Source organism: Anarrhichthys ocellatus, unplaced genomic scaffold (genome assembly GCF_004355925.1).
Source record: "Anarrhichthys ocellatus isolate YVR2014 unplaced genomic scaffold, GSC_Weel_1.0 scaffold121, whole genome shotgun sequence".
NCBI lineage: Eukaryota > Metazoa > Chordata > Actinopteri > Perciformes > Anarhichadidae > Anarrhichthys > Anarrhichthys ocellatus.
In genome coordinates this window covers 157,532-181,196 of record NW_022280151.1, presented here as the reverse complement: position 1 = coordinate 181,196, position 23,665 = coordinate 157,532, and the positions used below count along the sequence as shown (strand labels likewise).

The 23,665-nt window shown below is 45.4% G+C and overlaps 1 protein-coding gene across 1 annotated transcript in view; it reads left to right on the top strand.

Annotated features, from left to right (window-relative positions):
• The first annotated feature begins 747 nt into the window (after positions 1 to 747).
• adamts17 (ADAM metallopeptidase with thrombospondin type 1 motif, 17) overlaps positions 748 to 23,665 on the top strand; it is a 127,576-nt gene continuing 104,658 nt past the window's right edge. Inside the window, exons 1-5 of the mRNA XM_031876981.1 lie at positions 748 to 908; positions 1,240 to 1,592; positions 10,130 to 10,268; positions 12,204 to 12,376; positions 23,472 to 23,555. Coding sequence (XP_031732841.1) covers positions 851 to 908; positions 1,240 to 1,592; positions 10,130 to 10,268; positions 12,204 to 12,376; positions 23,472 to 23,555 — 807 coding nt within the window. The 5' untranslated portion in view covers positions 748 to 850. The remainder of the gene's footprint in view (positions 909 to 1,239; positions 1,593 to 10,129; positions 10,269 to 12,203; positions 12,377 to 23,471; positions 23,556 to 23,665) is intronic.

Here is a 23,665-nt window from a genome sequence, read left to right as displayed (position 1 = left end):
GCCTCCCACTGGAGGTTTTCCAGGCACGTCCAACTGGGAAGAGACCCCGGGGAAGACCCAGAACACGCTGGAGGGATTACATCTCCCAGCTGGCCTGGGAACGCCTCGGGATCCCCCAGAATGAGCTGGAACATGTTGCCGGTGAGAGGGAAGTCTGGGTCAGCCTGCTTGGCCTGTTGCCACCGCGACCCGACCCCAGATAAGCGGAGGAAAATGGATGGATGGATGGATCTACATAAAACAAGCTGCACTAGAAGCAGCACTGCAGGCTGGAAGCAGAGCAACTGAGGAAGAGAGTAGCTGTGCAATGAGAAAATATGGGGCAAAAAATTATAATACATGTAGTGTATTTATGAAAAATTATTAAATTATAAAATAGCTATAACTTTGTGATTCTGTTTAGGCCAGCAGAGAAGGCTTTGCTGGCCTTGACGGCCCACCACTGCTACTACCAGATACTGTGATTCCTGACTCGTTTCTTTTTCCGTACTTTAGTCCAATCCCTCACTTCCTCCCTGTCATCACTATTTCCTGCCATCCTTAGTCCAGTCACAGATCAGTTCATGTACAATCCGCCGATGCCACTTCTCCAAACAAAATCTCTGTTTGTAAATTACAACTCAGTGAACGGAGATGACGTGACTCTCTCTTTAAAGGGCTCTGGATGGTCCTAACGTGACCTAAGTAGAGGCCGGCCCGTGCTGTGTAGGCGTGTCCTGCGCTAGAAAGTCAGTCCAGTCTGAAATACTGAAAGTTGTCCAACATTAGGAAAAAGTGCGCCGTCCCCCCGGTCCCCTGTCCTTCAAACCAGCCAACTCTTACAGGGGTTTCTACCTTGCTTTACGTTATCATGCACATCAGCCACGTTACTCATGTGCTCCTCTTTCTTCTTTGCATCGGATTGAGTGGTAAGTAGTGACTTCGATATCTGTACGTGTGAGCTGTATGCAGTGTAGGCTACGCCTGTACAGGCCAACTAAAGCAGTTTGTTTCCTCAGTTAACAACTGAACGTGTTAGCCTACTGAAGGTCAGTTTTGTGTCCTCCTGTATGCTTGTAAGGTTACACCGAGTACTCTCCATACAGTTGATGCTACTCAGTGCAGTTAGGTTACCGCAGACTGTGATGTGTAACGTGGCTGTGTTAGCACATGGTTCAGTCAGTTCACAGGGTCAGGACAGGAGGCTATTTCTGCCCATCGTGGTCGCTGTTTGATGGAAAGTCCCCCCCTCCTCCATAGCCCAGTCTGATCTGCAGACGGATGAAGTGGTTCCTAGGCTGCTGTCCGGTCAGGAGGCGCACCTGTCCTCCGGCCGCTCTGTCCGCCGCGGGCAGCGCTCACTGAACGCCGCGGGGAGAGGACTCTCCGACCCGGACAACATACTTCTTTCACTGCCTGCATTCGGAAGGAGCCTGCATTTAAACCTGACGTGGGACAGTACGTTTGTCTCGGGGGACTTCGTGGTGGAGGAGAGGCTCGGGGACCAGAGCGCCGTGGTCAGCCGCCTATCAAAGAAGCATCTCTGCTTCTACTCCGGCTCCGTCATCAACCACACGGGTTCTGTGGCGTCAGTGAGCACGTGCGGTGGCCTGGTAAGTCCATCTTCTTGTTTTGGACTTGTTGATAGCGTTAATTTACGGTTCTTTCATTTAAACTGAGAAGGCAGGTTGTCCTGGAAAAGACTCAATGTTAACAACAGCACTCTGCTGAAATCTGAGCAGGATTTTCTCCCCCTGTCGTCAGTCATTGTAGTGAATATCTTAAACTCACTAACCTGCTAGCAGGTCAGTCAATTCAAAGTCACAATACTGTCTTTTTAATGCTTGCATAGATCCCAGGTCCCAGAGATAACTCGATGTGGCTGATGCAGAAGACATGGACAGTATTTCATTTTGATGGGATGGAGCAGCATAAAACATTTTCAGAGGAAACAAAAGGGAGAAACTTTAGGCCGATGCTAAAACACTTCAAATATAATTTCCACTTTTTCATCGAGCGCTCAACCGCATTTCACTGTCTCCTCAGTGGCTGGAAGATGCCGATGAAGACTGGGATATGTGGTTGTAAGCTGTTAGTGAGACGGTTTTATTCAGACTGTTTTTATTGAAATTGTGACTTGACTTGATGCAGTGACTGCGTCTCAGTGGTAGAGCAGAGTCGTCCTTCAATCAGAGGATCGGTGGTTCGATCCCCGGCTCTGCTAGTCCATGTCGATGTGTCCTTGTGCAAGAGAGTTAACCCCAAATTTCTCCTGTAGTTGTGCCTACGGTGTATGAATGTTGTATGGATCTTAGATAGTCCTGATGGGCAGGTGGCACCTTGCATGGTAGGCCTGCCATCAGTGTGTGAATGATAACATGTAGTGTTAAAGCATTTTGAGTGGTCGGAAGAGAAAAGAGCTATACAAGTACAGTCCATTTACCATTGTGAGACTGTTAATGTGTGGAATAAGATGACAATCTTAAAGCTACTAATAGAAATATAATGGAAAGATCCATGAAGACTGTCACAGTCCGTAGCAGAGCCAGGCCTCTGATCTTCTTGTTGGGGTAAAGAAAGTCTGAGTTTCCCCACTGAGAGCAATGACGTTCCACATTATCTCTGGTATTTGGATAATCTCTTATGCAAAGTGTGTGCGCAGGTAGGTGTTCAGGCTCAGTCCTGGACTCTTCAGCAGAAACTGGCTTGACGTCAACTCTAAAAGTAGACCGTGCTCCTTTATTTCCTCTATATATCCTCAATGACGCAAGCATTCGGCTGTCTTACAATAATATCATTGTCCAGCTGGAGTTTATGAGAATTAATGGGAAATAAAAAAATATGGGGTTATTTACTCTGTATAATGTTGTATGCAGATAGGAACAAACCTTTTACCATATCACAAACAGAGTTAACTGTAAACCCTTATGATGGAAAGGAAAAGCCTCATTTCCACTGCATGGTTGGACTCAATTTGGTACCAAATCCTTTTCTCTGTGTTTTCCACTGCAGACAGAACCCCTCAGTGTAGCAGGATTCTCATTCTGCCATCTTTCAAATCTTGGTTGAGTGAATACAAAGATTGTGGTAGCTATTGGGGATAGCTTGGCTAAAATGGCAGGATGTTTTGTGTCACAATAGTGACAGAGTCTGACCAATCAGTGGTCTGCAGTTCTAGTATCAGCTCGGCTCGCTTGGAACCTAGACCAAGGCGGTACCAAAAACTACCAGCTACTATCCACAACTTTTGCTGATGATATGAAAAAATAACTGTTGTAATGCACTTGTCAGGGTGAGGGCCTGAGAAATCACATGCAATTCAAGAAAGTTCATACTCTGTACTTAAAGTTTGTTTAGTGCACTATTGTGGCAGAGATGATTGTAACATGGTGTCAGCAGCTAATGAAAAATTATACATGACACATCATCAATAACTCCTCCGAGGCCGAGAGTCAAAGTCCACAACCGGGTGGGTGGAGGGGGTCCGGAGGAGGGACGGCCAGACTGCCAGACAGGGGGTCCGGAGGAGGGACGGCCAGACAGGGGGTCCGGAGGAGGGACGGCCAGACAGGGGGTCCGGAGGAGGGACGGCCAGACTGCCAGACAGGGGGTCCGGAGGAGGGACAGCCAGACTGCCAGACAGGGGGTCCGGAGGAGGGACGGCACTTGAGAGGCTGGGGGTCCGGAGGAGGGATGGCACTCGAGAGGCTGGGGGTCCGGAGGAGGGATGGCACTCGAGAGGCTGGGGGTCCGGAGGAGGGACGGCATTCGAGAGGCTGCGGGTCAGGGAAACTGCATTCGAGAGGCTGCGGGTCAGGGAAACTGCACTCGAGGGGCTGCAGATCAGACGGGGGACAGGTCTCCAGGGGCTGCAGATCAGACGGGGGACAGGTCTCCAGGGGCTGCAGATCAGACGGGGGACAGGTCTCCAGGGGCTCGGAGATGGGGCTCCAGGCAAACGGAGTCCATAGACTGGGGCTCAGGGGGATAGACTGATGACCCAGCGGGGTAACGGGCTGGAGATCGTTGCAGCACGGAGGCGGCAGCGGCCGGGACTGGATATCGCTGCTGTTCGGAGACGTCGGCGGCCGGAGGTCGTTGCAGCGCGGAGACGGCGGCGGCCGGGACTGGAGATCGCTGCTGTTCGGAGACGTCGGCGGCCGGAGGTCGTCGCAGCTGCTCCGAGGCGGCGGCGGCGGCGGCCGGGACCGGGGATAGCTGCTGCTCCGAGGCGGCGGCGGCGGCCGGGACCGGGGATAGCTGCTGCTCCGAGGCGGCGGCGGCCGGGACCGGGGATAGCTGCTGCTCCGAGGCGGCGGCGGCGGCCGGGACCGGGGATAGCTGCTGCTCCGAGGTGGCGGCGGTGGCCGGGACCGGGGATAGCTGCTGCTCCGAGGCGGCGGCGGCCGGGACCGTGGACAGCTGCTGCTCCGAGGCGGCGGCGGCCGGGACAGCTGCTGCTCCGAGGCGGCGGCGGCCGGGACTGGGGATAGCTGCTGCTCCGAGGTGGCGGCGGCCGGGACCGGGGATAGCTGCTGCTCCGAGGCAACAACTGGAATCGGCTGGATCGCCGACAGGACACGGGGAGCTGGAGTTAGCTGCGGCCCAGCAGGAGCGGGGAATCGCTGCGGCCCAGCGGGGACGGGAGTCCGACCCTTCCTCTGCCTCTGTCTCCTCCGAGGGTTGAGCAGGCAGTCCATCATGTCACGTTTCTCCTTCTGGAAACTCGGAGGCCCTTCATAGGCCAGACAGGTTCCCGCTAACTGCTGGTACCACTCATGGAGAACACGCTCCAAACCGTGGTCTGCTGTCACGGGACATAATGAGGACTCAAATGCAGACAGTCAGAGTAGTGAACAAAAGGGTTTTAATAACTCACGAAACAAAAACAGGTAATCCAAGGACGAGACAAGGGGGAAATCCGGCAGGACAAGGCAGGGCAAAAACAGGGTAGACAGACTGGGAAATCGGGAACAGGAAGAGCAAAACGGGCAGGTAGGTGGGAAACAAAAGCAATGATCTGGCAGTGAGTGAGTGAAAGACGGGGGTTTAAATAGTGACTAGAACAGGTGAGGAGAGTTGTGCTGATGAGGGAGAGTGTGACTGGCAGGTACACTGAATGAACTGATTAGGGACAGGTGAAGGAAGTGAGGAGCTACAGAAAACCACACAAAAACACCCAAGGCAAAGCCTGATTGTGACAAACTCTGGAATTGTGGGACATCTGTGTCCATCAACCGCACACTCAAAAGTTGAGCAATCTTATTAGCATTTATAAAGGTTTATTACAACTTGGGTCTTATTTTTGTAGTTTTGTCGACCCATCTCATCAGTGATAATAACACTTTACTCACCAATAGAACCCGGATGATGCAACAGCAATATTGACTTGTCAGGCCTTTTAGTATCAGCGTCTCCATTACATATGTTTTATGAATGTATTCTTGCATTTAAATAATCCCTTTGATATATCCCATGTAAGGGATTATCATCACATGTTTTTTTATGTTGTGTGTGTATTGTTTGGGCTACAGTCACCGAGATAATCAGACCAACAGGTTAGACTCATTTATTAAGAAGACAACCCAAAGGTGAATGGTCAAATTATTAGCAAAGTTATAAACTTCTAATCAACCATGGAATTAGAATTCTGTGCTGTTAGGACAGAGAAAATAATTTAATTGAATATACCAAGTACTGTATATGGATGATTGTTGCAAGCATAGGATCCATTACAATGATGTATTTGTGTAAAACTAGACAGTTGTAGAATTAAGTATTAAAGCTGTTGAATTCCGTCAGAAAGATGAGGGCTCTGTGGGTCATGTGGGTCTGTTCCTAGAAATGTTATTAAGTGTATCAGATATAGTTTAACACTTCCAAGTTTCCAAACTATCGGCTCTGAAGCAGTCAGAAAAAGTAAAGCTGGTAGCCACTCTGCCACAGACACATGCTTACTGTGTGTTTCATCGTAAGTCTGACTATGAGTGGGATCAGACTGTCAATATTTACTTCACACACACACTGGTGTCTCATGGAAGCACACAGCGAGTGCCCCAGTTACCTTTTAACTCAGTATGAAGCTTTGATTGGCTACCAGCCAAAGCAGTCTCTTTTATTGTCCCATGTTTTGAGATGTGATGTCCCTTCATTGGAGCTGACCAGGGTCCTGTACTACGGAGCCAGTTCAACATACACATGGTATATTTTGGTTATCTGTCTTAACTAACAATAACTTGCTCGATCCCGCTAAGTGGTCCTACAAAGCTGGTTATCAACTCGGTCAATGAGTTTCTCAAACTCGCTGAGAGACGTTCACATAAAGGGGCGGGGTTTGCAGCATCTGACCAATCACAAACATGGACAAGTAAGAGTGGCATATTTTGCAAACAAAGAGCAAACTATAACATTAGACCTGGGCCCCGTTCCTCGTACGTGGTTCAACTAAGTCGATCAAATGTCCTATTAGCCAGCTTAAATTAACCCGATGATTGAAGTCAGGCTATCTCGGTTTCTCAAAGGCTGATCCACGCTCAAACAATCTCGTTAATTCGAACCAGACTTCAGTAATCAGGATAATTGCGCGTGCCCGTCCTACTTCAAAAGGGGGAAGCGTCGATCACCGAAACCATGATTTTCTAACAGTACAATGGCAAATGAACTCAAAGAAAGAGCCTCTTTTTTCTCCGCTGACGAGCAGGAGATGATCATGAATGCATATGAGGAATTCAAGACCATAATCATGGCAAAATCTAACACCTCCACCGCTGCGAGGGCTAGACAAGAAGCATGGCAAAATATCGCAGACAAAAGTGTTGGGAAAATGTATAGGCTCATTTTAAGTGCCTCATCACCCCAATCAATCAGATTATATTTCTTTAAATGTGCCTGCTGGCAGTAGGCTTAATGGAATGCATCATCCAATGAGATCTTGCTAGCGAAAATAATTATTTCAACTCTTTCAGAATAAGTAGATAAAATCAAGCCCAAAGAGTATCTAATTGATACGAATTAATAGATACTTATGAGGATATATGTACTGTATGCGCTTATGTATCATGTACTATGTATGTGTATATACATGTATGTGTAGATAACCATATAGAACTAGGAGTTTGAATCTGTGTGTGTGAATCTGTGTATGGGCGGATCAGTATGTATGTGTTATTCACAATCAGAAATTCAATCAATTGAAGCAGTGAAAAGAAATTGTGTGTGATTCTCTCTATTCTTATCATGAGTCCACCTTAATCGTTTTCTACAATAATGATATGCTATGCTGTACTAATAACACTGTCATATAATTATGAGTGCTTTCAACCCCCATGTAGTTGCAACCCAGCCATCAAGAGGACATGGGAGCAAGTAAACTCCGGCTGCTACTTGCAAGAGAGCGAGTGTTGCATCTTCACCACATGGGAGCGTTTAAAAAACGCAGATATTGTTGTCTGCTTGTCAGCTGGTTGACGAAACATATTTTCCGACGCACGCTCTCTGTCTGCTGGTGGGAGTGTGCTCACCTGTGTGCGCGCACGTGTCTGTGTGTGCGCATCGGGGCGGAATTCCGCGTGCGCAATACAGAGAGCAGAGGAGATTTGTACACGCGCGACCATGTAGAGACAGAAATGACATGCCGTCGTGTAAATAAGATAAATAAGGCTATTTAGTTTGTTTAATAAAATAACAAGGTATAGACCTGTTCTATAGGAAAGGGAACCTTAAATTACTTCTGTTGTGATCTGGCGCTATATAGAAAACAAAATTAACTCAACCTTCAAGGGGGGGCGGAGGGGGCGGGGGGGGGGGGCGGGGCGCCCCCCTAATAGAATGGTAGGGGAAACACTGACATAATGAAAAACCATTGCACTATAAATATATTGCTTAGCATCTATTGTATTCATACTAGCTTATTGCACTTATTGTTTTCTTATTAGTTTAAACTTATTGCATTTGTTTGTTTCTGCACTGTACACTGCACCGCTCTGGTTTATGCTCTTAGATGCTTGTTTGAAGAGAGGAGATGCACTTATGACTTCTGGTGACTCGTAGTTCTCTCGAAAACCGATGTTGAATACACTTATTGTAAGTCGCTTTGGATAAAAGTGTCTGCTAAATGACTGTAATGTAATGTAATATACCTGAACCAGCCATCCCCCAAACACACGCTGTCCCCTCCGTACAGGATGCCTCCCAGACACTGCGCTACCGACGCAACTTATCATGCGGCCTAACGCTACGTCTCCGCTTGTTGCGGGAGAGAAAGTAGATGGACTCGGCACCCCCGCTCGTTGCGGCGGAGAGAAAGACAAAGTACGCGGTTTGCCAGCAGGTGCATCTTTTCACTTAATCAGGGCCCGTGCACCCCATTACCCAGTGGTGGGCCGTCAGGGCCTGCAAAGCCTTCTCTGCTGGCCTAAACAGAATCACAAAGTTATAGCTATTTTATAATTTAATATTTTTTCTTAAATACACTACATGTATTGTAATTTATAAAATTATTTTTCCTATCATCTTATTTTCTCATTGCACAGCTACTGTCTTCCTCAGTTGCTCTGCTTCCAGTGCAGCTTGTTTTAAGTAGAGCTTTTATCCAATCAGATTTCACCTCTGTGTCTCTAGGTAAGAAGAGAGGCCCGAGACCTGCAGACTCACAAGTGAATCCCTTTGCAGTTTAAGTGAATGGGGACGATGTTGTTGATTGTCATAGTCTTCAACCAATCAGATCTTTAGTTTGACATGTTAGGCGTATTCTTTGACGTGTCAGAGCCTTCTAGCTGGCCTACAACTACGTCAGCATTACGTGCAGCTCAACTTCCATGTGCAGCTCTGCAGTGAGGTGCAGCGTGTGCTGAAATTGGTCAGTGGGCGAGCACGTGACTGAAATGTAACAGCAGAGGCTTCGTCAGAGTAGTGAGAGTTCAGAATGAAAGATATGGAAGAAATTATGACATTTTTTTTTACCTAGCTTTGTTTTTTTATCACTCAATGGCAGAAACGGATTTGTGAGTTGGGATTTAACCGTGGGATTAAACTCTTTGTCAACAAAGAAAGGAGCATGGAGTTTGGTAAGTCAACTGCGTTTGTTTTTTTTACATCTAATATCTGAATGGCCCGTGCCCTTGAGTGTGTAGCAGAATGCGTGTTGCTGCTGTTTTCCCGTTAAGCTAGTTAGCGTATTCTCCCAGAACACTTGCGGAGCCCCAGTTGTTTTTTGTTGTGGTTTAATTTGTTCCAGTTCAGAAGTCACACAGACTATTGTCTCCAGTGATTCTCAACTGGTGGGTCGCGGACCCGGTTTTTGCCTGACAAAAAAAATAAATCTTGTGCTTTAATTGTGTAAGATGTTTTTTATGCAGCGGACTTATTCCAGCATTTACGGCACTTGTTCAGTGGTGCAGGAAAAACACCGACCAATCACGTGATGCAGTTCAGCCAATCAAATATGGGCATTCTGACAAGTTTCCTGACTCGAGTGAGATGTACACACACCGTGACACGGGGCTAAGATTAGGAAAGGCCTAGCAGAGCAGTGTGTCCATTACGTGAATTGTGAAAGTAAAATCATAAGACATTATCGAAAAGAGAAGAGTAGGTCACGGCTTGTCATGAAGTGGTGATCCTGGGTCCCGCAGTCAGACCAGTTGAGAACCAGTGTCCCACCTGAGTGCTGAAAACATTGTATTTCTCTCAATTTATGCTCCTGTGTTTCCCTAATGCACTAGTATTATTCAACCGTATTGTTCGGTTAGTAAGACTCGTACTGAACGGTTCAATACGAATACGTATATAGTTACAGCCCAAAAACGTATAATAACTGTGGCGCCATCATGAGATTATAAGGTGGTATTTCAGCTGCAGGACAGCAGTGAAGGCCCAGGTATAAAATGCACGGCCCACCACTGCCATTAGCGGTCCAGCGGACCCAATAGTTTCACCCCGTCAGTTCCACTTGCTTACATCACTATAGGATTATGGAATTGGAAAAAAGATACTGCAAAATAATGTCCATCACTGTAACTGCTAGTTACATTATAGTTAAACACTCTCCGTACACCTAGCTATTAAAATTGTACTTTTCTTTACTGTTAAAAAGTCTTCTCATAGGAATAAACACACTTTCATTGTGTACATGTCTCTGTTTTGTGCACAGACTGGGCTCATCCAGATCGGGGAGGACATTCTATTCATTCAGCCAGTGGGTGAAAATGGCCCCTCCCAGTCATTCTCGGGACTAAAACACCGGCTGCTGCGACACAGACGCTGTACCAAGACCAGCTCTGCTGTACAAGGTAAGTGACACAGACAACTAGACTGGATGGCACAGGATATTGGAATAGGGTCACGCTGACTGAAAGGCTGATACTAGAGGTGATAGTCGACTATTTAATCAAAGGAGCCTGTTTTGACTGCCAATATCACAGCTGAAACATCACAGTGGTAGAAATCTGTGGTCATGAATCAAAGGATCATTCCATTCTGGCTATATTGGACTGTTGATTGTCTGATTTTACATATAACTGCTTGGTTTCTCCCAATAAATCATGATATATATAGTCTATTGTGGGTTTCAATATCAGAAATTACTGTATGTATGTAACGGGCAGCCGTGGATCAATGGGTAGAGAGGGTTGTCTGGTAACCGCAAGGTTCGATCCTTGGCTGCTACATGTCCTATGCCGAAGTGTCCCTGAGCAAGACACCTAACCCCTAACTGCTCCCCGGGCACTTCTCAGCAGCCCACTGCTGAGAAGTGCTCAGCAGTAAGCTAGGGATAAGCTAGGGATGGGTTAAATACAGAAGTCAAATTTCGTATCTGTGTATATGACAATAAAATTCTAACTTTAAAAAATTTGACCATATATGGTGACTGTGTGTGTCTCAGACTGCACTCAGTGTCGGACACGTGTGCAGCCAGCGCACTCTTTAGACTTAAAAAAACTTAAAAAATTAAGTTACTTAAATTTTTTGTTTTTGGTCTTTTTTGTACATTGTTTTCGATATAGTGTCTTCTTAAAACACCTACTGACCGGGGCAGTCCGTCCAGATGAATTCGCAAAAATCAATCTTTCTTACAGTGCCTAGCCTCCAAACAATGCCATTCTACTTCACTGAAAGAAAAGGGAACTAATACTAAAAGGATATAAAAAAACAAACAGCTGGTTTAACAATAAAACTTGAGCATTTCTCACCACACATGCAACACAAATTGGATATTTAAGTGCGATAGATTGTAAATCTGAAGGTCATTGTAGATTCTCCCAAAACCAATATAAGGAGCTGCCTCAGTAAAAAAAAATTGAGGACGATTGATATTTCTGCATTGTTCTTGTTGAAAAATGCTGTCTTCCCAATTATCACAGAGCAATGACCAAAATCTCAGATCAAATCTACCCACCTCATCTAAAAGGATGAGATTGTGTAGTTTATCCACCATTTTTGAGAGGTCCAGTATTCTAGATCAGAATTATCTGCCTTGGAAGATTGGAATTTCAAGTCAATCGGGCATACTGGCCGAGGGGCGTCACCGGTCCGACTTGTAGGGGGCGCTAGAGAGCCATTTTTTTACACAGAACGATGCATCATTTTTCATACGTCTATTTTCACCAGACCTGACAAGTCCCCAAAATCTGGTGAGTTTTGGAGTATGGCAAGTACCCCCCAGATGCTCCCAAAGAATTAAAATAAAAATCAGAATTAAAGCTGCGAGCAGCAATGAATGGGCCCTCGCAATCTGCAGCGCGTCGGGGGTGCCGGCGGGACTCCGGCCTGCGCGTCCGAGAACGTCCGCGACCGTCGGACGGTGCGTCCGCGAGACCGCCTGATGCTGGAAATGATGCTTTGCAAATAGTCTGATGCTTCCTGTATCCTGTATCCGCTGCCTGGCCAGGCAGCGGATACAGTCGGGCAGCGGATACAGTCGGATGCAGTCTGCTGCACTTAATCCCCATGCTTCCTTTTCCAATTTTAATGAATGTGTTCTGTCATATGCCATTAGTGCTCCAGTTATAAATACGAAAATACAACAAATTCGGACCAAAAATGTATGCAAAATTTCACCAGCAGAATGCTGCTCTGCAATTCTGCTCAGCTCAGTACACTGATCCATCAAAAATCTGAAAAAAACTACTCCGTCACTGCACAGTGAATTACCGTCTTACTTTAACCTTTGCTGTAGTGTTTATAACCTTGGTCTTCCTGTCTGTTTCTCTGTCTGTTTCTGGTAGGGAAGAAGAAGGAAAAGATGTCAAAAGTGGGGGAAGAGGGTCGCGGGAAGAGAAACATTATTCACCTGCAGGAAACATACACTGTGGAGACAGTGGTGGTAGCAGACTCGGACATGGTGCAGTACCACGGTGCTGAGGCGGCACAGAGGTTCTTGCTGACAGTCATGAACATGGTAAGAATACTGGAAATGAATCCAGGCTCAGTCTTCTGGCTCACCTCAAAAGGGTTTATAAAGTTTTTTTAGTATACAATCGATTATCTGTAAAGCATTCAAACAACAGATTATCACCTTTAGCGGTTTTGTTGACAATATGCTAACTTACTTTTACAATTATCCTTTTCTTATACCTTCTTTGTTCTTGCCTACGCTTAAGAATAATGTTGCCTGTCCTTATAAACATTCCTGATGTACTTTATGAATTGACACATGTACATCTAAACCTGTATACAAATACAAATATATACAAATGTGTATATATATTTATATATATATGTATGTATTTATACATATGTATTTGTATATACCAGGGGTGCCCAATACGTCGATCGCGGAGGTAGTGCGAGTAGATCGCATGCCATTCAAAAAAAAATTGATTTCCGCATGGCATTTGACACTTGATTTTCTAACACACGGGTCACCATGTATCCGCGGTCAACTGCGCGAGCTACTGCAAAACTCCGGCGAGCTAATTAGTTAGCCTTCCAATTTATTTCTACTAAAGAAGCTAAAGCTGTAGCGCCATGATTTGGGAAACTTCCAAAACCTCGCGTCAGAACTGGAGCACCTCCATCTTGTGCTGCATGTCTGTGAGTGAGATCAATGCGCTGGCGGAATGAATCATAAAATGGCAGACGATTCTGTGGGGTGGAGCAATCCATGTAGAGAGGGGGGTTCACCCTGCATTTTGCGATTTTTAGTCAGTAAACAGACCCGGATACAATCAAACACCCCCGCATGGCTCCCGTTGGACTATCCCGCATCTAAAAAGCTCTCACACGAGTAAATCGGCCAAACACAGGCCTTACCAGGGTCACATAGACACACATTATGAGCCATTTATTGTTATGAATGACAGATATAACACATAACTGCTCAAAATTATTCAAAATGGTGTCAAACTGATTTATTAGGATTATTGAACACTCTTAGTGATAAGAAAAGTGAATATATAGTTAATATTTAGTTATATATGTTATGGTCTGGCTCTTGAACCACAACAAAACGTAACGAAAACTCAGGCACGGTGCTAAATAAAGAAACCACCTTTATTAGGAAACGGTCGGGACAGTTCAAAGTGCACAACAGGAGAGCATTCTCGCAGCATCCCAGACGGTGTAACTGCTCCCTCAAAACACTCCGTGTAGCACACCAGGTGTCTTGTAGGGCGAAGGCGTTGGCCAGCTGCCTCCAATCTTCCTGATGGCCCTGGGCCGTCACACCCCCCCCATAAAGACAGGGTCCCCACAGGCCCCTGGACATCACCCATGCCCACATCTCATTCCTTCAGCTACTTCGTCATCTCCCAACTCAGCTATTGGTACCTTGAAGCAATCTTTAAGAGAGACAGACAACAAAGTTGAAAGAAACATGATGCACAATTACTGACATGGGGCCCTGGACAATGCATCAGCAACAATATTGTCCTTCCCTTTAATGTGACGTATCTCTAGAGAGTATGCCTGAAAAAACAGGGACCATCTTATGAGCCTCTGATTTGGACAGTGTAGCGAGTTCAAAAATGTTAAAGGGTTGTGGTCCGTGTAAACTACCACAGGCCCTGAACCCACATACACCTCAAACTGCTGTAACGACCAAATCAACGCCAAAGCTTCTTTTTCTATTACGGAATAGTTTAACTGGTGCTTGTTGAACTTCTTGGAGAAGAAACTCACAGGTCTGTCAATACCCAATTCGTCCTCTTGCATCAGCACCCCACCTGCACCCACGTGACTGGCATCAACTTGCAGCTTAAAACTGCTATCCATTCGTGGTGCAGCGAGAACCGGAGAATCACAAAGGATCAGCTTTACAGCATCGAAAGCCCTTTGACAACCAGCGGACCAAATATACTCCACCTTACCCTTCAGTAGGTCTGTCAGCGGCACCACTACAGTCGAAAAGTTACGACAGAAAGCTCTATAATAACCAACCAAACCTAAAAATTTCATCAGTTCTTTCTTTGTCGCCGGCGGCGGATACCGGTCCATGGCTTGCACCTTTGCCCGCAGAGGGCGCACCTCTCCTTGCCCGACCTGGCGACCCAGGTACTGTATGTGACGGTTGCTTTAGCAAACTCACACTTCGCCAGATTAACGGTAAGGCGAGCCTCAAGTAAGCGACCGAACAACGCTTTTACACGCTCCATGTGTGAAGACCACGAATCTGAGTACACGACGACATCGTCTATATACACTGCACAGCCTTCTAACCCACGAACAACCATATTCATAAGTCGTTGGAACGTAGCAGGTGCGTTTCGCAACCCGAAAGGCATGACAGAGTAAGAATACAGCCCAGTTGGAGTAATAAACGCTGCAATTTCACGCGCCCTTTGGGATAAAGGGACCTGCCAATAACCCTTTAACAGATCAAATTTGCTGATGTATTTTGCAGCACCAACCTGATCAACGCAATCATCCATGCGAGGTAGGGGGTAAGAGTCTGGTTTAGTGACACTGTTGACTTTCCTAAAATCCGAACAAAACCGAGGGGTATTGTCCGCTTTTGGTACGAGCAAACAAGGTGACGCCCAGCTTGAGGATGACGGTTTAGTGATACCGTTCTTCAGCATATACTCAACTTCAGAATCTAAAAATGAACGCCGGGTGAGCGCTATCCATCCCTACGCTCCGCTCCTGAGACGAACGTGCATGATATGCCTTCAACAGATTAACATGGCACAGTTGGTTATGTTTTCGACGGTCTGGTGTGGCAATAAGATAGTTCTGCTCTGAAGTCTGTTTCACTACAGTATAGGGACCCATAAACTTAGCGTTAAATGGCAAATTTATAATGGGCAACAAAGCCAAAACTTGGTCGCCTGTACTGAACACCCGATGCTCAGCTCCACGGTCATAAAGACGTTTCATCTTATCCTGTGTTTTAGCCAACTTCGACTTTGCCAATTCCCCAGCTGCGTAAAGTCTATGCCGGAACCCATTGACATACTCCACCAGATTTTTAGGTGGCTCTGTTTGTCTCCAATCCCCTTGCAACGCAGCCAACAGACCACGAACAGTATGACCAAAAACTAGCTCATTAGGACAAAATCCTGTACTTGCTTGTGTTACTTCCCTTGCCGCTAGCAACAACCATGGTAACCCTTCCTCCCAATCACCTTTCATCTGCACACAGTAAGCACGTAACAGAGATTTTAAAGTGTGATGAAAATGTTCCAGCGCCCCTTGACTTTGCGCATGGTACGCCGAGGACTGGTTATGCTTGACATGCAGCTGTTTTAACACCTGTGCAAACAACTGTGAGGAGAAGTTTGACCCTTGGTCACTCTGGATGGTTTTTGGTATCCCAAAGATTGAGATAAACTGGCTTAAAGCATGCACAATCGATTTCGCCATGAGTGTGCGTAATGGATACGCAGCTGGATATCTGGTCGATTGACACATAATTGTCAACAAATACATAGCACCAGACTTTGAAGGCGGAAGAGGGCCCACACAATCCACGATTAGGTGTTCAAATGGCTGGCTTATAGCCGGAATGGGATACAGCGGAGCCACTTTTATTTTTTGATTTGGTTTACCCGTTAACTGACAGGTATGGCAGGTCTTGATGTACGTTGCCACGTCTCTCTTAATCCGGGGCCAAAAAAAATGTCTCAGAATGCGATCATACGTCTTTCCTATGCCCATATGCCCTGACTCATCATGTGAGACAGACAATGGAGTGTTAGACAGCGATAATACATACTCTTCTGTGGGGTCATTTATTTTCGCATTGTCCAATTCCACCTCTGCTTCCCACTCGTGACCGGCCGCAGTCATGGCTCGCGTCATGGCGCAAGCCTGGAATACATCCGGATACCGCTTCTCATTCTCATCAGGGCCTTTACTACCCAGCGGTACTGGGACAAGTACCGGTTGAGCTGGATCATCAGGCCAGACACGTGCCCCAGCCACGTCGTTACCCAGAACCAGCATAACGCCATCTATAGGTAGAGCAGGGCGCACCCCCATTGCGACTTCTCCCTCAAATAGATCCGAGTGGAGCACAAGTTTATGTATTGGCACCTGAAACACAGACATGCCCATACCCAATACCGATATAAAGAAACCCGTGTCAGTTTCCGCAGAAAAAGGCAGAGCAGACGCCAGGATAAATGAATCAAATGCTCCAGTGTCACGCAATATGGTCACCGGCACCTTCCTGTCAGTACCCACCAGAGACACATGTCCTTTTGTGATAAAAGGCAAAAATGAAGTCAAATCGGGCTTTTCCGTGAGAGATGTCAGATTACTCAAATTGTCCGACATAACCAACTTGGAAACTGGCGCAGCCAGAGCGGCTGGTTTCACCTGCGCGCCATTATACCTGTTCTGCGACTTGCGCAAAGCACAGTCTCTTTTCCAGTGCCCTACTTCATGGCAGAAATGACAACTATCGTCAGAGGTACGGACACCACGGTCAGCTCTCTGTTCCGAACGAAAATTTCCACCAGAACGGCCAGAGAAATACCGGGCAGGACCACTTTCCCTACCAGCAAAGCCATAAGCGCGTGGTTCCCCGCCGCTACTTCTGTGGGTTAAAACATAATCATCTGCCAACACAGCAGCCTCACCTGCAGTCTTCACCTTTTGCTCACTGATGTACATAGCAATTACCTCTGGGACTGAGTTTTTAAACTGTTCAAGCACCATCAGGTTACACAGATCATCAAAATCTTTGACATCCGACGCAGAATACCAACGGCTAAATTGAGTCCCCAAATCACGGGCAAACTCAAGATGCGACCTGTCCCCTCTTTTCCAACTTCTAAACCGCTGACGGTAAGCTTCAGGGACCAATTCATACGCCTTTAGAACCGCAGCTTTAACCTTAACATAATCGCAACTGTCACCTGTAGTCAACGAAGAGAAGGCTTCCTGAGCACGCCCCGTCAATACACACTGCAGTAATATTGTGCGGTTCGAATTTGACCAGTCCCTCATATCTGCAGCACGTTCAAACATCGTAAAAAAGGTCTCAACATCTCTCTCATTGAACTTTGGCACCAAACGTAAATTATTCAAAATCTCATGTGAATCATCACGCCGGGCCGACTCTTCACTTCGTGAATTATCACCCAATTTACCTTCCCCCATCAGCTTCAGGCTCTCGCTTTCTAAATCCAACTTAACCCTTTCCGTTTGCTGTTGCATTTGTTCCAATGCCACCGCTTTCTCTAACTCTGCTTGCTGTCGTACTCTTTCCAATTCCAAATCCCGTTCTTTCTCCAGTTGCATTCTTAACATCAACATTTCTTTCTGTTGTTCAAAGTTTAAAGTTAAGTCAGGGAGCGACTCCTTAACACCAGCAGCCCCAGTTAGGTCAATGGCCGTAGGTGACAGTTTTGGAAGTGTCAAAATGTCCATGTCATACAAATTTGCACTCAAAATAGCCTTAACATTTTCTTTTAATCTTTTAGCCCCTACATCTATTTTATAGTAGTCGGCTATCTTTATTAACTGATCCTTTGTACACTGATCTAACAATGCCTCAGATGGAGCTTCAATGAAGTTATCCACCCCCGCCATGACGCACAAATGACCAATGGACAAAACAAATCCCCGGAGATCAAAAGAACGTACAGTATTGACCATACCCGTGCACAAAGAAAGTATAGGAGCAACATAGTAAATTGAGCATCCCCTCTAACTGCCTATCCAGATCTACATAAACTCGACCCTAGTCTTCAAGGGCTACTGACGGCGGGTATTTATGCACCAAAACCCGGTAGTATGACAAAGCGACCAGCAAGCTGGCAACAATGCCAACACTACGGACGTGCTCCCGAGACAACTGCTCGCAACCGCTTTCACCCCACACTACATTTAGCCGCAAACGAATCCCAAATGGGACACGCAATGTTCCTACAGGGGAGTCAATTTAACATTTGTGCCACAAAGAGGTCAAAACTTACCTTCCTTTGTCCCGTGCCTTTTTTCAGAACAGACCAAATTAAGCCGATAGCATTAACCATAAACACAGAATATGAGAAAACATCTCATCGCTCCCTACGAGAGTTTCCACAACGAGCGCAAAGAAAACCCGGAATCCCCGGACCTGACGTCACCACCTAAGTTTCCAAATCCCGGACGAGCCCCCAATTTGTTATGGTCTGGCTCTTGAACCACAACAAAACGTAACGAAAACTCAGGCACGGTGCTAAATAAAGAAACCACCTTTATAAGGAAAAGGTCGGGACAGTTCAAAGTGCACAACAGGAGAGCATTCTCGCAGCATCCCAGACGGTGTAACTGCTCCCTCAAAACACTCCGTGTAGCACACCAGGTGTCGGGGGGGAAAAGAAGCCAGCCCATCCTCCGGATGGGGCGGGTCTTGTAGGGCGAAGGCGTTGGCCAGCTGCCTCCAATCTTCCTGATGGCCCTGGGCCGTCACATATAGTATATAAAATTAGTATACAGCAATGCAACGGCTGGTTCCGAAAATCAAAATTTTGATTTTTATGACCATTTATGCTGGGCTGCTTCACTCAATCGAAGTAAAATATGTTGTGGGGACATGTAAAACGTGTTGTTCTATGTCTGTGGTGTATTTTTAGGCTTGCAGCTGCATTATTTTTTTTTTAAAATGTTCAATACAAGTGCTTTTTTTCAGGCGAACCTAGAAATTTTTCAATTTGAGCAGTGCCATAAGTGTATCGGTTATTAACCAGTAACATATACACAATATTTACACAATTCAACACATCTCACAAGTGTTACCAGTATTCTAGCATCAAAATTATTAAAATAGACCTTGTAGTTAGAGCTGAGGACTCTCTTGAGTATGGGTATGCAATTTTCGAGCAGAGGCTCGCTCCCGATCTGTGCCGTTTGAATGCGTTTACCGTGAATTTCAGCATATAGGTGCACTAAAATGTAAGTGTCTGCTGAGTTGACCGCAGTCTCACAGTCACAGGTCTGATTAAGTAGCGCTCCATTTATTTATTTGTTTAGAAAGCTCGGTTCTTCACGCACAAGCAACATCAGTCAAGGTGAAAATCAAAACCATTCTATGGCAACTGGACCGGGTCATATAGGCTACGATGTAGTTCTTCGTAATTTCATTACGTTCTATGAAGTTCATTAAATTATCATTATTATTAGAGGAAATTATGGGGGCATTTTTTGCCCCTCTCCTAGTGATATCAGGGGCAAAATTATATTTCTTAGGGGCAGTTTTGCCCTTTGCCCTCGTGCATTTCCGACGCTGATTCCACCGCACACTGAAGAGCACAAGCCATTCAAATATTATTCACATCAGAGGGAACAATATTAATCATATAAAAACGACACCATAGACAAATGAACACAGTAGTAACGCTGCTGCAGATGTAAAAAAACAAAAGCACTTCACTTACCAAAGCTGCTGTTCACTTAAAGACAAAGTCCATCCTCCTTTCTTTGTTAACAAAGAGTTTAATGACGCGGTTGTACAGAACATCAGTGCGGTTCAGTTCCAGCCAGAGGTCCTCCTGCGAATACGTTCGCTGAGTTGTAGATCCACTCGGGTCTCAGCAAAAGTTTTCAAAAGCACCGTAGCTTGTAAGTGCCCTGTTGTGCTATGGTGTCGTGTTGCTGCCTTGGTTAGCTCCAAACACCAAGAGCTCAGTCGCAAATAACGCATTCTTAGCCATAAAATGTGCAACGCTTCTCTGACGCTGTCAGCCAGAAATACCGTTTGTAGAAAAATCCTTTTCCTGGCTGGGTTAGGGCTGCTAGCTGTGGGGTTAGCCGACCCTTTGATACGATGTCCATTTTTTTGAGAAATCAGTTTCTCCTCCTTCAGCCATTGAGTGTTAAAAAAACAAAGCTAGGTAAAAAAAAAAAAGAAATCTACACCAAGCAAAACACAAAAAACATGTCAATGTCATAACTTCTTACATATCTTTCAACTTGAACTCTTACTACTAATACTAACTTCTGCTAGCTGCTTCAGCGTCAAAACAGTCACGCTAGCCCACTGACCAATCACAGCGCACGTTATTGCTGAGCCAGCCGCACGTTAATGCTGACGTACTTGTAGGCTACCTCGGTAATTCTAGCACGTCAACGAATATGCCCAACATGTCAAACTAAAGATCTGATCGGTTGAAGACTATGACAATCAACAATATCGTCCCCATACTTTAATCTGCAAAGTCTACCTAGAGGGCCATGGGCCTCTCTTTTTACCTAGAGACAGAGAGGTGAAATCTGATTGGATAAAAGCTCTACTTAAAACAAGCTGCACTGGAAGCACTGCAGGCTGGGAACAGAGCAACAGAGGAAGACAGTAGCTGTGCAATGAGAAAATAAGCTAATGGGAAAAATAATTTGAATACATGTAGTTTATTTGGTAAAAATTATTAAATTATAAAATAGCTATAATTTTGGGATTCTGTTTAGGCCAGCAGAGAAGGCTTTGCTGGCCCTGATGGCCCACCACCGGTATGTATATATGTACGTATACAGTATATTAGTGCTGGGCGGTAAACCGGTTCAACCGGTATACCGGTTTTAATTTCCCATATGATATGAACTTTTCATATACCGTCATTCTGTCGCTCTTCAACAGGCAGCAAAATATATTGTTCGCCGCTAAAAGCGCTATGTTTGGAGATAGTTGTCTTAACTGTATTGAGAGGGAACCCTAGTCATGGTTATAACTTTATAACAACAATTAACAACCCCCAACTAACGCTCTTTAACAGGGCAAAACACCACAAGACAACAGTTTGTGACACAGAAACAATTTGTAACACTAATAATTGTACATTTATAAAATTTCACCGCCGAACTGCATGCTGGGTACAGCTCGCTAACAACAGTCTGCTAACAGCTGGGAGAGGCTCTGTCGCTCCAGTAACGTTTCTTTAAAGAACAGAAAAGAGCGATGCAGGATGAACAAAGACTGAACAACAAAAGGTATTTTGGTTAGACACATATGCAACGCTGATATGTGTGGTATTTGTTATAAATGTACGTTGGTACATAAAGGGTGATAAGAAGCTGTACTTGGAGGGGCTTAGGACCCAGGGGAATGTAGGTGAAGGAAACAGGAAGTGACGGAACGGAAGACACGCCACACAAACAGCTGTTCACCACTCGCTGGCCGGTTGGCCGGCCGGTTCTTTTCGGCGTTAATTAATTAATGCTTTATATACCGTGAAACCGCCAGAATCTTACAAAATAACGTGATATGCATTTTTGGTCATACCGCCCAGCCCTACAGTATATATATATGTCTGTATGTATGTATGTATGTATATATATGTGTGTGTATATATCTGCCTATGTATATTAGTGGTGTCACGGATCGATCCGTGATCCGTTCGGATCACCCCTCACGGTTCGGATCACCCCTCACGGTTCGGATCACTCGTGAACTGCGGATCAATTGAGTATTTTTTTTCTTTTTTTTTACAGTTTAATCATCATAGTGTATAATAAAGTTTTACTGCTGCTGTTCCTTTTGAAGTAACAAGTCCCCGAATATCAATGCAGAGTGTCAGTGAACAGATATAAAGTAGTAGTGTGTTCACGTGAACGGAGCAGGTTAAAAGCATTTAACGGCGAAAGCCATGGCGAGCGGAGTAACTTCAGAAGCTCCCGGCGTCATTTAAGTCGCAAGTTTGGGAGCATTTTGTCTTCCCTGTAACTTATAATGACGGATAAGGGCGGTGGACGAAACCGTTACGGTATGTAGGCGTTGATTAAAGAGAAAGACATACGATAACGGCAATACATCGGCATGTTCACACATATGAAGAGCCACCATCCCGTCTGTCAGCGACGGGGGACACTCCGTTGTGGAAAACAAAGGATTTGAAAATCTGGTTAAAATGCTTGAGCCACGCTACGAAATCGACTCACGCACCCACTTAAGTGTGAAGCTTGTTCCAGGCCTTTCTGAAAAGGAAAAGACTGTGACCGATTTCACCACGACGGAGCGGAGATTCATAGTCCGGCGCTGCAGACACGCCCCCTCTGTGAGAGTCACACAGACATACACCTGGGGCAGGTACTGACAGAAGTATCAGAGTGGAAGCTAGACACGCCCAATAGTAATATCCCAGTCACCACAGAAAGGTCTACCCTCTCCCCAGCCAATGTAGATATTCTCATCTTTTTGAAAATAATGTCACAGTATTGGTGACATAACCTGACAGGAAGTAAACATAGACCCAAGTTGTTGCCGAGCAGTTCAGTTCAGTTGAAACAGTGTAAGCTAGCTCACTGGCTGTTTCTTTCTTTCAATATTGATCAAAAGACGAGGCTATCAACATACCTCATGTTGCACTTACACTTAAGAGAATTGAATATTCTTGAATGTTTTATTTTTATTTATTTATTTAATTTTGTTTCAAATTGGACATCTTCAATATTTTTGTTTTTATGTAAGACTATAGCCCAAAGTTATTTTCTTTAAGTGTTCTTGAAGTTCTTTAATTAATAAATGGAAAGCAAAGTTATATTTGTCTCCTCCCCTTTTCTTTGTTGATCCGAAAAATGATCCGAACCGTGACTCAAGAACCGTGAACCAAACCGTGAGGTTTGTGATGCGTTGCACCCCTAATGTATATGTGTATATATATATATATGTGTATGTATATGTATATGACTGGAACATCTACTAACAGTTTCTGTTCACTCTTCTTTTGAAGTCCTTTTTGAAGATGCCCATCCAAGGTTATGTCTTATTGACTGGTTATGTGTCACTGCATGCAGTGTGTACTGTGTGTGTAAGACAGTGTGTGCATGCAGCTTCCTTCTTTCCATGGCTTGCTCTGCAGCTGCTCCTGTCTTGTTGGCATTACCACACCATAATACCAGTCCTTCTGGGACTGAGGCCCCACAGCCAGAGGGAGGCACCTAACCAAGTGTCTGAAATAAAGACTTATGTGTTCTACAATCATCAAAAATAGCATTGTGTCTGTGACCTGTGTCTTATTTTTCAATTATTTAATCTTGAAACTGGATCATAAACAGTCACTTGATACCTCTCTGCTCATGTCTGTTATTCCCTGCTGGTGAAATCTGCATTGGTGTTGCTCCTTCTCTTTCAGGTCTGCAACATGTTCCACCACCAGAGTCTGGGAGTCAGGATCAACATTCGTGTCACCAAGCTGGTGATACTTCACAGCCGCCCAGTAAGCCTGACCCTTTACCCTTTTTGATCCCTCTTTAACTCTCTTTAGACCCTAAGAACATCACTGTTAACTCTCTTTAGACCTTAAGAACATAACTGTTAACTCTCTTT